Genomic DNA, 15,094 nt, shown 5'->3' on the forward strand with positions numbered 1-15,094 from the left:
AAATCTTGGAACGATCCCTAGAATCTATAGAATAGCAATCTCGCCGTCGAAGCTCGATAAATAACCCCGTACAAATCCCTCGGATGTAGCGAGTCATGGTGAGATCGCAAGTTTGCCCATCATCCACGGCTCTTTACGATTCGGAATCTTTTCGTGAAGCGTCGCTTTCTCCCCCATGCAGCGAAAATCTCGCGATGTGTCGAAATGTCCGAACAACAGATGCGGGATACCGTCGTGGGGATAGACCTTTAAGATGTTCGCCAACAGATGTTGCAGTTACACAAGCCCTCCTTCGAGCTCCCCCAAGCAGCAGCCCTTATCGGTGGCGGTAACAAACACTTCGAACCTGCTTCGAATACTCGATACCGAACGCTCGATCCTCATGAAATATGAACTACGATACGCGCGTACGTCCTTCTCATCGAAGGATCAATCGTGCAATTTGCTACGGGATCAACGGCTCGTTCGCGACGGGATATCGATAACCGCGATCGACATCTTTTATTTACAGAACAGACTTTGTTGTACGACTTGGTTAGAGGAAACTGATTTTTCAATATTCGAATGGTTGTTCTCACTTTTGAAAAAGAGTGGCAGATGCAAAAATAATTGGAGGTCTGACTTATATTGAAAATTTAGATTCTTCAAGGGCACAAGTTTTCAAAATTCTAAATTTATAAATGTATGAATTTCTACATGTTTAAAGGACCAATATCTTAAATCTACAAATACACGAGTTTTCAATTCAGCAAATTCCTGGATTTCCAATTTTCTGAACCTTCAGTTCCTACATTTCCAAATTTTCAAATAGATGAACAAATGCTTAAAACCCCAAATCTCTTGTACCTCAAATCTTTATTCTCCATTATATAAAATTCCATATCTAAAATCTCCCATATCTGCAACTCTAAATCTCTAAAACTTCAAGTATCTACAACCCCAAATCTCTAGAACACCAAATTTCTATAACTCCAAATATACAAAACTCCAAATCTCCAGAATTCCAAATCTGTAGAACCTCAAATCTGCAAAACCCCAAATTTATAAATCCCGAAATATCTACAAACCCAAGTCTCTATAGCCCCAATCTCCTACCCCCAATTCCCTATATCCTTAAACCCTTATACCTTAAATTCCTATAGCCATAAATCCCTATATCGCCAAATCCATCAACTCCTAATTCCAAAGTCCCAAAACTCGCAAATCCCAAAATCTAAAAATTCCCAAAATTCTCAAAATCTCAAAACTCCCAAATGAAATAACAGCAGTGTAACCCTGTAACCCATAATTACGCCGAAAAATTAGACTTCGAACGGACATAGATATACTTTTCCGATTGTTTTCGTGGTTAACAAGCGGAGCTTACGAAACGATGCGGAGAAGAGCATTGAAACGTTTGCTTCATCGGTGAACTTTTGACCCAAATCGACGCTCAGGAACGTCTGAAAGCTCTGCAGAAGGAGACGAGAAGCAGAAGGGAATCGTGGATTACACTTAATTGAAGTTAATTGATGTGGGGTTCTATATTAACTAACTAAGTGTTATTGGAGTTTGTGACGGTATAATCGCGTGCAGCAGAGACTCTATGTTAAGAGGATATATTGAAGTGAAGAACCTTTTTATACATTTGGTTTTAAAACTGTAAATGGCGTGCGTTGAACTTTGCTGTTCATTGAACTTCGAAATTTCGGGCACTGTTCGTGTATTATAGCTCAAGTTGCTTTTAGAAATAATATTTATTCGACTTACGGTAACAAGAATGAATAAAATAAGAATCTCGAATTTGCAAGATATAAAAGTGCAGAATATATTAATATGTATTGGAGAATTATTTAAAAAGTATTTTAATAAAGATTTATTATTGTGAAGTGATATTGAGGAATGAGAATGATAATATTTAAATAATTGTTTTGTTAGACAAGTTATCTGTCAACCTAGCCTAAGTCAGATTTCGGCCATTTTGTCCTCCATTTGGAGAAGAATGTACATAACCTCTAAACTTGTTCAGACTTCATTTTCCGCAATTAGGAACGTATCAAGCTATTTATGTAACAAATAGCTTTGGACTATAGAGGTTATTATAATACTCCAATATCATTTTCGACATTATAAGTACAAAGACGTATTATATTGAAGAGATTAATAAGTTTAATATATTTTAAAATGTGAAATAAAGTAATGTTCATTATAACGTACAAAGAGCTTGAAAGAGCTGACCAAACACAATTTTTATTAAAAGAAAATTATTTTCGTTCCACATTTGCATATTCCATATTTGTACAAAAAATTACCTTATCGAAAATATGTACCCACCGAAACTTAATCAGTCCGAAACTCTTATCATATAAAAACGAATACGATCATATATAATTTTTTGCTCGAAGTTCTCGCATTGATCGAATAAGTTATTAACCACGTTGAAAAGTAAAAGAAAATTAAAGTCGGAGCATCGTCGAGACGTAAACGTTAAAACTGGGTTACGAGACAGGTTTACGCGAAACGAGCATTAGGCGAGAACGCAAAGATTCGTGCCACTTAAGAATTTTCTCGACCGTGACAATTAGTGGGAAAAGTTAAACCACTCGTTAAAATCCTACCGACGTCGAGCAAACGTTGCGAGTTAGAGTTTCGACGGACGCCTTGGATCGCTACCAAACGTTTAACGACAATTGCACGAGCATATACGTACGTATATACAAGGAATGTTCCCGGTCCGATTGCCGACAAACGAGTAAACCGTACGTGACCAGTTTCCGTGACCGAACCGACGAAAATTGTATTTTTCTGCTGCCGGGAATATGTCACTGACAAACTGGAATCTGTATAGTAAGAGATACGAAATTTTGTTGAATTTCATGGAATGCGAGGAATTCGATGTGATTTTTTTTTTATTTGCTCTTTTTATGGTCAGTGTCTCGTGAACGGGCGAGCCTACTAAAGGATGGAAAATGTTGCACAAATATTTGCTTACTGGCCGGAATTTTTGCCTCGTTTAAAAAGTTGAAATGGAGCTTTTAATGAATATGAGAATTTAGGGAATCGCTTGAGGAGGTGTGATATGGCTGTGAAAAGGGAGTATGGGGGAGTATGGGAAATTCCATATTTCCCAAATTCCAAATATCTCAAATTCTAAATCTCCCAAATTCCAAATCTTCCAAATCCCAAATTTCTCAAATTCCAAATCTCCCAAATTCCAAATCTCCCAAGTCCCAAATCTCTCAAATTCCAAATTTCCCAAGTCCTAAATTTCTCAAGTCCCAAATCTCCCAAGTTTCCAATCTCCCAAGTTCCCAATATCCCAAGTTCCCAATCTCCCAAGTTCCCAATCTCCCAAGTTCCCAATCTCCCAAGTTCCCAATCTCCCAAGTTCCCAATCTCCCAAGTTCCCAATCTCCCAAGTTCCCAATCTCCCAAGTTCCCAATCTCCCAAGTTCCCAATCTCCCAAGTTCCCAATCTCCCAAGTTCCCAATCTCCCAAGTTCCCAATCTCCCAAGTTCCCAATCTCCCAAGTTCCCAATCTCCCAAGTTCCAAATCTCTCAAATTCCAAATCTCCCAAGTTCCAAATCTCTCAAGTCCCAAATCTCTCAAGTTCCCAATCTCCCAAGTTCCAAATCTCTCAAATTCCAAATCTCCCAAGTTCCAAATCTCTCAAGTCCCAAATCTCTCAAGTTCCCAATCTCCCAAGTTCCAAATCTCCCAAGTTCCAAATCTCCCAAGTTCCAAATCTCCCAAGTTCCAAATCTCCCAAATCCCAAATCTCCCAAATCCCAAATCTCCCAAATCCCAAATCTCCCAAATCCCAAATCCCAAATCTCCCAAATCCCAAATCTCCTAAATCCCAAATCTCCCAAATCCCAAATCTCCCAAATCCCAAATCTCCCAAATCCCAAATCTCCCAAATCCCAAATCTCCCAAATCCCAAATCTCCCAAATCCCAAATCTCCCAAATCCCAAATCTCCCAAATCCCAAATCTCCCAAATCCCAAATCTCCCAAATCCCAAATCTCCCAAATCCCAAATCTCCCAGATCCGTAACCACACAATATAAATATGTCAACCCACTAAAAATACCCACAGTACTTTTAACCCCATATGTATAATTTTTCGATATCCTCCAATTGTCCTCTCATCTCCAAACTCCACAACCAGTAAGTACCCAAACTGAAGAAGCAAACTCGGGACAATAGTAGTTGTACACAATTTCTAATAGTTATATGTACCAGATTGTAAAATCCTACGAGGTACTTTGGACGAATACCAGGAGTGAAACTGTCCGATAAGAAAATCGTCAGAAAACGTCGTTGAAACATATGAACGAAGTTCTATCAGACGTAAAGTGCATTTCTTCGATAACATCATAAAATAGTAATAGGTATTCGAGCAGAATCGCTACCTTGAATTTTATTGCCTGGAAGGTCACGTTTGCGTAACATTAGCATATAAAACTGCAGCAAAAATATCTGCTTTATCAGCACGTTTGCCAAAGCTCTCCCCCAAATAACAGGACACAATGAATTCGACAGCAATCGAATTAACGAATTTGTACGGTGGGACGGTGTCCCTTGATAACTTGTTTCAATAAATATCAACACTCTTATTTGAATATTGAGTACTTTCCACGGTATATTTTTCACGTTGACTATTGTTTTGCAAGGATAAAAGGTTTTCATTTGATGGCTGTTGTGGAAAAATTTGGAGGTTTTGTTTGGAGAATGAAATACTATACGTTATGTTATGAGCTTTATGAAATTTGGATAAGATGTTCTTTTTATTTTTTGGAGTCAGGTTTTGGATAGAATTTGATTGTGATTAACTTGAGGTTGTTTTAATTTAATTTTTTTGGAGGTATATTCTATGATTTTAGTGTAGGAAAGAAAGTTTTACATGAGTGGAACAAAGTTAAGGGGTAGTCTCGCTATATGGCCCTGGAGGAATCTATACTTGCAAGAGTTAAGAGTGTCAACATCTTGTTATTACTGTTATTGCTATTAAATTTTCAGATTTCTTAATTCCCCAAATTCCAAATCTGCCAAATGCCAAATCTTCCAAATTCCAGATCTTCCAAATTCCAGATCTTCCAAATTCTGAATCTCCCAAGTTCAAAATCTCCAAGTTCCCAATCTCCCAAGTTCCAAATCTCCCAAGTTCCAAATCTCTCAAGTCCTAAATCTCTCAAATTCCAAATCTCCCAAATTCCAAATCTCCCAAGTTCCAAATTTCCCAAATTTCAAATTTGCCAAGTTCCAAATCTCCCAAGTTCCAAATTTGCCAAGTTCTAAATCTCCCAAGTTCCAATTCGCTCAAATTCCAAATCTCTCAAGTTCCATATCTCCCAAATCCCAAATCTCCCAAATCCCAAATCTCCCAAATCCCAAATCTCCCAAATCCCAAATCTCCCAAATCCCAAATCTCCCAAATTCCAAATTCCAAATTCCAAATCTTCCAAATTCCAAATCTTCCAAATGCCAAATCTCCCAAATCCCAAATTTCCCAAGTCCCAAATTTCTAAAGTCCCAAATTTCTCAAGTCCCAAAATTCCCAAATCCCAAAACTTCCAAATACCAAAACTCCCAAATCCCAAAACTCCTAAATGCCAAAATTCCTAAAACCCTAATCCCCTAAGTTCCTAACTCTCTAAACCCTTAAACCCCTGAACCTTGAATTCTCAAAACCCCAATTCCCTAAATCCGAAAATTCTCTCTGAAAATCTCCCAATTTCCAAATGTCCAAACATCCACTTCCCAAACTTGAACCTACCCTCTCGCTATATGACCACAAATCCTTCAAACGTCCTTCACTCCCAAAACACCGAAAGCAATCGTAGCATCACCTCCTCCGCTTTAAAAACATAAAACATTGAAAAGTACACTGCACACGAGGTGGAAATAGGAAAAGAGATCGATAGTTACCTTATCTAGCAAGCCTTTCAACGCTTGAACGTCACGCAGACACAAAAGAAAGGACGAAGGGAAAGCGAGAGTAATTCAACAACGAATAGCGAAAGTCTTCTCCCCTTTTCTCTAGCTGCTGAATTTTTTCTCGCGAAGTTACCGAAGCGAAAGAGCAGAGATACCGTCCACAAGGTTTTCTTCTTCGCTTCTCACCGTATCTTCCTCCTGTTAACGACCATCCTGACCGTAGTACCCGGCAAATGGTCCAGACACCACGATGGATCGGCCTCGCTGAGATTGTGAATATCAATTTCTACGGTGCCGCTGCTAAAATCACGGATTACACCGTTCGAACACCGAGATTTACAATGTCGTAACTGTTATCTACGATGGCAATAGCGGCAGAGAGCAATACCATAACGAGAGAGCCTTCGAAGATCTACGAGACCTCTGCACAGACGTATTTATCGATTCGATTAACGTTGCATGAGGTCGGCCGGAAAATCTGCTTCGTTCCGACAAGACGTTCGCAAGAATAATGTATAAATAGTGAATTTTTTAGGGAATTTTTGCGGTACTTGTAAGACGATCAAATGGGGTGGAAATTTGAACGATTTATACGTTTGATCATGGAGGATTGCTAGTCGGCTATCCTGCATTATTGTAGTCTGTCTGAATTCTGGAATATTGTAGTCTGGGGAAGCCATCATGATTATATATATGTATATACATATAATATATTTTATTAAACTACAGAAGTATTTTATAAAAAAGGAATGCAAGAATCGCGAGTAATAAAAACGACATTTATTGGCGAAAAATTTAATAAATGGCCAGAATATCCTGCGTCGAGAAAGAAACTTTGGTTGCAAGGAAGAAAACATCCCTCCGCCGTAACTTGGCATTCTAATTATTTCGCCAGCCGCATAATTCAGATGCTCCATTTATTCAGCTATGCGAAACAGATGAATTTATGAAGCTGTGAGGTCAGATTCCAGATACTGTAGCAGATATTAACTTACGTGGGCCACGGAGTTTTCAGTTTAATTCAGACCTCGTTTTGACGTTCAAGTGCTGAACTTGACCTCCTGGTTCTTTCGCATAATGAGACACGGTGTGCTAAATAAAGAATACATGCTTTACACCACGTTCCATTGCACGGATACACCTTATGTTGGTTGCTAAATAATTAGCTTGATAATATGGGAACTTATGAAATTTATTCTGAATGTATATATGGTGATTTAGAAAAATATTTTTAGATAGGAAAGTGAATTTATGTGAATTTAAGTGTTTCATGAAATTTATAATTTACTGTTAGTACATTTATATTTTAACAGAGATTGGTACTCCTATAATTAGAACCTTAATTTTTTAGGTCTTTGAATATTAACATTTGAACAATGATCAACATTATATTATTTAATAAATTACTTATTTAATAAATAAACAGTATATTATTTAATAAATTAGTATAATTGAATATGGGCATTTTAATCAGTGTAGATGTTTTACATCTCTAATGTACATTAAAATCCATTTATAAAATTAGGACGAACTGTCAGTTTAATGTAATTGTTCATGGAGTCAACGCACTCAGCTGTAATACAAATTAGTGGTCGATGTCATCCAATGTTTTAGTGAAATAATTAGAGAATGTAAAAATGAATGAAGATTTTAAATAACGTGTCAGTCCTTCAATAACACCCCATAGAGGGTGTGCACCACTTTCAATATGGCCATTGTCAACGAATGTGTCAATACAAAATTTTAACCTTACAGTAAAGTGATCAAATTTTCTGAACCTGTCGAAGTAAACGACGAATGCGAAAATGAATGAAAATTTTAAATAACATGTCACCCTTCAACCTGCCAACGTACCACTTTCAATACAAACATCCTTGTTAATAAACGTGTCATAAATTTACGATAAAAATCAAAATTTACGAATTGCCGATTGAAACATTGCGACGACGCAACATCGATCCCAAGCTATTTCCGTCGGTCGCAAAAAGCGCATCTTTGACAGGAGCCGCTTAACGAAAGGGTCGCCATTGACGTTTACAAGAGGCAACCGCAAGTAGGGCGTAATATTTCCGATATTTCCAATACGTTCCCGCTGTATCTTTCACGTGACAGCACGCCCCCGCGCCATCGTTGTTGCAATACGAAACACACGTGTCGCGGCCGTTTGCACTTCCGTTCGTGCAACGATGCACATGCTTCGAATGCAACACGTGCACACCGCACGTGAACAAAGATACTGCGGTTCAAGCTTCGAACCGTTATTCTGTGTTCACGTTGCTGGCCTCTCGTGCATTGTGAACACAAGCTCGCGGGAGAACAACCTCGGACGTTTTGTTCGCAAGCACAATGCGGAACCGTGCTACTTCCGGGTTAGTCGGCCGTCGTCGCGGTTAAAACGACCAAATAGGAAACTAGCTACAGAAAATGTGCTTTTTTAACTTTGGAATAACGGAGCCCGGCTCAATTGTGACCTCGGAGATATGCGAAAGAATTGCAACGGTGCTGAGTACGCACTAAAACTATGCACTTTTAGGCAGAGTTTATTAATGGCAGACTTTTAGCGTTCCTGAATAGGTCTACGGCTTAGAAACAGCTAATGAAAGCGAATTTCACAATTATATTTGATTGCGTTCATAAATTTGTGAAAATACAAATTGACAAGTTTTTTTCATTTTTTTTTTGAATCTTCGAGTTCAAACATCTTTTAAGAAATTCTTAAATTTTTACATTTTGAAAACAAATTTTTTCAAGTACCTAACTTATGAGATTATTGAATCTTCAGATTTTTATATTTTCAAGGTCCTGAATTTTTAAATTCTCCAGATTTTAAATTCACCTCTGACACATTTCCATATGTAATAAATCTCCGTGAGATTCTCGCGAGAATATTTATTATCGCCGGAAGGTTTTAACGCATTGATGGTTTTCAATTACCGTAATAAAAATGACGTAATAATGCCATGAAGGTTAACGCCGATAAAAGAGCGCCGCTCTCATCCGAGGCCAATTAAAGCGGCGCTGTACCCTTCAAGCTGCTTCAACCATAGAGCATAAAATGTTGCCTTCAAACATAAGCTTCATAACGACCTAACCAATTATTCCATGACTTGAACATAGCAATAGAAAATATCATATAACAACAGCTAAACAATATAACCAATTCTCTCTTACTTTGAAATTTATTCAATAATTTTAACACAACAATAGAAAATATATAAGAACACCTAAACGATGTAACAAACTCCCTCCTACTTTAAAACTAATTCAATCATTTTAACACAGAAATAGGAAATACAACAAAAAAACATTTAAACGACACGATTTCAGGTAGTACAATTTCTATAGCAAAAACTAGCACTAACAAGACGTAATAATTTCCCTCAAAGTTTTTCCCGGGTTCTTTCTTTCAATCATTTGGTCGGTAATTCGCTTGGAAATTGCTGTTTTTGCACGCGATCCATCAGCAGACTCATAAAATCGTCCGAGACAAGAAACAAATACACCGATCGATCATCCGTGCTTAAAGTTGCCCGGGTACGATAAGTAATCGACGGTAGCTCGACGCGGAGAAAAAAGTACGGAGATTTTCGTGAATCTGTTTTAGATCGCGTGCTAACGCGCCTTATCTCCGCCCTTTCCGTCTTCAAAACGTAATTTACGGCTACGAATCGGCCGACATCCATCAACCAGGAAAAAATGACGGCATCTCGATTGCTTCGAGGCTGTGATCAAAAGGATCGGGGTATCGTCCGAGAACCCTTGTACGAATGGGTCGATTGAATTAAGAACGCATTCGAATGTTATTTGTAACCATTCTTGGATTTATTTTGACATCTGTTCATTATTTGAATACTTAGAATAATTGAATAAAACTGTAGTATTTTATCCTAAACCATCCACTATTATCCCTTTATTCTTTTATTACATGAATAAAACATGACCTGTAACAAATACAAAAATGTAAATAAAATTTTGCAATTGTAATTACTCGAAGTTGATAAATGAAACCAATCGGCTTATTCGATATCTTGCCAATGCTAAGGTTCACTGAATTCTGTGTTTAGCCTACTTTTCGTGAATCCATAATGCGGAAAGGTTGGTTTATCGAAGCTAGCCGGGACTTTATCCATTATCCTGCGGTTACGGTGAATGAAATCAGGACTGTGAAACACGACAAGCGCGAGAGATATGGAAAACAGGCTGTACTACGTTATACTCGAGCGTCGATCAATTTTGGTTATCAGGAAGCCGGAAATGTTGCTACGCGATACACCGACGGGTCGTCATTCACACGTCCATGGGTTTATTTGTTCAATCGAATAAATCAATTTGTTCATCACTCGATACGGATATAACTTCCATGTTTGTTTTTACTGTTAATTGGTTATTCCGTGGCACTGCTTTTATACATATTGTAACGAGTAAATTAACCCAATAATGTGGGAGCATATTTGAAATTAAATAGTTTGATCGATATGATAAAATAATGCAAGTCTTGTATTAATGTATGTCTCGTGTAATGTAAGGGATGTCATATGTGGCAATGTATGTTGTGTCTAACGTTAGATCATGTATGTCATATGTAACGACGTATGGTACATCAGACACGAGACACGTATGCAGTAATGTATGTTACCCCTGACATAATAGTATGTCATATGTAGCAATGTATGTTGCACCTAACACAAGATATGTGTCACATGTAACATGTTATATGAATATATCTGCAGAATGTTACACTACACAATACCAACAATATGTTACACTATGTTAAATCATATATTAATATGTTACATCACATATTATCATAATTACATATTATCACAAGTATCATAGTTATCAGCTTCCCTCAAATTCAAAATCAGATTTTCCTATCCAGACAGAGATTTGCGAAGCTATGGATTTGTTATCAAATCGAAGCTATCTCGAAGTAATCCAGCACCTTAATACCCACCTAACAACCTGGATCGGGGAAAGGAACCGCAATCAGGGATTTATCAGATGTGTCAGTAGAACATTTACGCGTCATCGATCACCGATCGTCCCCGATCCTCGAATTCATCCAGTAGTAAGCGTTCGGAATTAGTTGGCCGATTAAGCATCTAAATCCGTCGTTTCGCGAGCAACATGGTACCCACGAAGTTTCATCCTGCATTCTGATGGGAGACCGCCCTCCGAGGACCGAAATTGCAAAAGCTCTAACACGAGAGTTCACCGACAATGCCCTCGGGGCAAAATCTGTACCGCGCTATGGGGATCAAGGGGTCGGTAAATAGCGTCACGGAGGACGCCGTTGTGATAAACGGACGAGTGTAGGTGCGCCGGGTTGGGATTATTTTTAACGGCCATCGAATGTCAATAAAGGTGCGATTTCGAAGATGGATAATCTTGGAGTATCGAATGGTGGAAAATTAATGGTTGATGAGATTAATCGAAGTGAAAGACAAAGAGGGTGGTGATAGGACAGATGCGATTAATTAAGCAGGATATGATGTTCTTGCAAAATTTAGTAAAAGAATTTTAGCAAAACTGTATACAAGAATATTTCCCATTCTTAGTGTATTCATTAGATCTTTACACTATGATTTATATTCAAACTTGCAGCGATACATGTTTCATAAGACTTCAAAAGATCAAAGTTTATGAATAAGAGATTCCTCCTAAGGCTAACCCAAACAATGTTCCATGTTTTGATACCGGAAAGGACCTTTGCGGAAGCGAGTTACACAAGAAGATTGCAATGTCGCATGACTTTCGAAACTACCAAAAGTTCAGAAAGGATGCTACTCGTGTATACAAGCAGGCAACGTTAATTACCAGTCTAAAGTTTCCACAAAGGCACGTTCTCCCAAGCAACGTCCTAATTGTGAGACAAATATGCGGAGATGTTAAACTTTTGCAAACCGAAGAATGAACGTCAAGATTGTTCGAGGATAGCGATTCATCGGACAGTGATATATGAAACGCACGCGTATTGACGATTGAAAAGCGTGTGTTGGTAAGATTAAATATTTAGCCGTCGAGGGGATGTAGGCGCTAAGTGAAGCTTAACGATATTAGCCGCTGTCTGGAAGGTTCATAACGATCAGCATCAAATTACGGTGTCCCCTAGCGTTGATAAGTACTTAGTTTACCCCGAGATGCCGAAAGTACGGTTTTTATCCTTTTAATGGCTAGACGCTCGATTAAAGAAGGGACTTTTGAGCTCACCCTTTTAACGTTTATTTCAACGTGTGCCTCTGGTAGAAATATTTAATGAATGACGGCACATTAAAAACTGTATCTATCCCTTTCTAAAGATTTTTAGACTGATTCTTAATTTTGTCGGTTGACTTGAAAAATTAATGTATGGTCATTCTTCGACATACACCGCTTTTTCTGCAATTTCCTATTCTCGCAGTAGTAACTTCTTTTTAGTTATTTATAATGATAAAGTTACACGTGATAATATTAGTGTACGTAAGTTCCTACATTTCTCAATTTCTTAGCTTAAAATTTCACCGACAATATAGAGGCAATATAACAGAGATGCACCTAAATTCAGCATATACATTGTACACACATTGCGTAGAACAGTTAGAACATTGATTTTCGAGGCAATTAGTGTGCACAATCTAATACCAGAGATCACGTAACACACGTATCCAGTTAACAAAACGAAACTTACCGAATAACGCAGGTGGCTCAACATCCCGTACAGAGAGGCTGGAAGACGCCTGTGACCCGCTGGATTCCGTGCTTTGCATGCACCTAAGCCTCCTCCTGAGTTTCGGCATGTCAAACGGCAAATCCCTTAAATCCACACTGGTAGCGCTGCCAGACGTGGTGGCGTCTTGTTGCATAAGCAATCGTCTCCTTCGTAGTTTCGGCATGTCAAAAGGTAGATCGGACAGCTCGGGTTCATTGTCGACAAGATTGATGTTATCCAGCTGCGGCTTCAACAAGTGGAAGCCGAATGGTTTGCACTTGATCCCGGCTCGCGACTCGATCGAGATGCCACTGTCCGACCCTTGAATTTCCGCATCGCCCGACGACGAGGATTGCAGGGCCAAATTAATGAGATTCTTGTTCTGCGGCGTTCGCCGTTTCTTGAACGACGTGTCCATGGGCGAGGTCACGGAATTCGTGTTCGTGTTGGCCGTGTTGGTGTTCGTGTTAGTGTTGTTGGACACGGTCACGTTGTTCTCCGTGGTGACGTTCTCCTCGGGCGAGGCTTTCTGCGAGTTGTTGTTGCGATTATTATCGGAGGTCTCCGAAGCGGGTTCCTGAGAGGACTTGTCAGAAATAGGCGACAGTATGTGCAGTTTGTTCGCGTGATGGGTTAAAAAACCGGTCATCGACGGTTGCTGATGATGATGGTAGCAGTTGGTGCTGCCGCTGTCGGAACTGTGGGAGCTCAGGCTGGTGCTGTGACGGCTCTCGGAGCTGCTGGTTGACCTGTTGCCCTCGCTGGTGCTGCTTCGAAGAGACTCCATGCTCCCGCCGCTGCTGCTGGTGGCCATGCTTTCTGTGCTCGAGTAGCCCGCCCTGCGTCTAGTGGTCCGCAATTTGAATTCCAAAAGGCCGACCTCTCGACGAGGTCGCAGCAGATCGCTCTCCGCCTCGTGGGGCCTGCCCTTGAACTCCATGATGGGTTTGCTCTCGCGGATCAGACTGCGAGGTCGTTGCCTCTCCTCTCGTGGCCTACCTTTGAACTCCAGTATCAGTTCTTTATCGAAGCGTCGTCCCTGCGACGACTCCACATTTTCTTGAGCAAAACCCTTTGGTCTACTTTTGATCTCCAGTATGCTACCCTCGCTGCTCTGCGGCGAGTCCTTCGCCCTCAGCAACGATTTCACCGGTAATCTTAGATCCTTGAGACGCGGATGGTCCGGTTGGGAGGGTAAATTCGGTGTGCTGCGGATGTTCAACAGCAAGTGGTCTCGATTGCCGTGAAACTTGGCCGGCAACGGAGCTGTGGATGGAGGCGACGGGGTGTAACCTCTGGCGGGTAACCGCGGCGAGCCCGTTTTCTCGTCGCTCGAATTGATCTGGAGGGATTCGATATCCTGGGACAGAGTAGAAATATTGTCTGATTGCTGTTGTTGTTGCTGCTGCTGCTGCTGCTGTTGAAGACGGCTCGGAATTGGTTTTGGGCGGAGAAGTACGACTTTGCGTCGATCTTTGCTGCTGTGGGACTGACCAGCGTAGGGGACCTGCTGGGGCTGCTGCTGCTTCGACGTGTCCGTCGACGAACTCGTTCTGCTCACTGCTATCACGCTGTTGCTTCTCATCTACGACAGATTAAACTCTTATATTACAAATGAATTCTCTTTATATGCCGAAATTAATTCGGCTTAACAGGTGTAATAATTTTTATCACATAACACTATATAGATTTTTAGTATCTAAAATTCCCAAACTCTTAAATGTGTCTGTAGTATCAAATTTCCAATCTCCAAAACGTTAAAATATTCAATTTCTAGGATTCGAATCACGCCGCTTATATCAGTGACGATAAACTCTTGTGCCAACACGCAATCTCTTCATTATAATACCAAATAACTGTACTACGAAGTCCGCTGATAGATTTAAAAGAGAACATAATTGTTTAGTAGTCGAAATTGGTCATAATTTATAGCGACAAACATCATAAATATACTACTATTTTTGGAGAACATTGTGTTAACATTTTCGTACAAATAACTCATTGTTCATTAAATGCGTTTATTATGAAAACGAATCGTTGCTAGTGTTTCATTCTAACCCTTCCACTGTATTAAAAGTTACTTATGCAACGTGAAGATATAATTAGACTATCGCTTAATCATCGAATACACGCTGAACCGCAATTAAAGTCTAATTTGCGCTTGGCAACGAGGAATCCCCGGTTCGTGCTCTGAAATTCAGTTACGTTTTGTGCCTCATATTGCAGTTTAATTGCTTTTGATTAAAAGCCAGCGATCTAACTTTCACGAAATGGCGCAAAACACGGAAACCATTACATCAAACACGAAAACATAGTTCAAGGTGAAGTTCAGAACATCCATGCTAATTCGTGAATATTATCTTTGATGACGTGCTTAGCAACCTAGGATGTTTTTTTAATTTTATCCTGCCTAATTTTGTTTTTTCTTTAATGAGCACTTGTTGAATTTTCCTAATATAGAAATTTTTTGAAATTTGTAAATAAAC

The 15,094-nt window shown here is 39.5% G+C and overlaps 1 protein-coding gene across 2 annotated transcripts in view; it reads right to left on the reverse strand.

Moving 5' to 3' along the window:
* The window catches only part of hwt (SH2 domain-containing adapter heavyweight), a 225,182-nt gene that overhangs the window by 10,857 nt on the left and 199,231 nt on the right, over positions 1 to 15,094 (reverse strand). For both annotated transcript variants that reach the window (XM_012291230.2, XM_076532099.1), the window contains one exon: positions 12,588 to 14,193. In XM_012291230.2, the coding sequence (XP_012146620.2) occupies positions 12,588 to 14,193 (1,606 nt within the window). The remainder of the gene's footprint in view (positions 1 to 12,587; positions 14,194 to 15,094) is intronic.

Source organism: Megachile rotundata, chromosome 5 (assembly GCF_050947335.1).
Source record: "Megachile rotundata isolate GNS110a chromosome 5, iyMegRotu1, whole genome shotgun sequence".
Taxonomy (NCBI): Eukaryota; Metazoa; Arthropoda; class Insecta; order Hymenoptera; family Megachilidae; genus Megachile; species Megachile rotundata.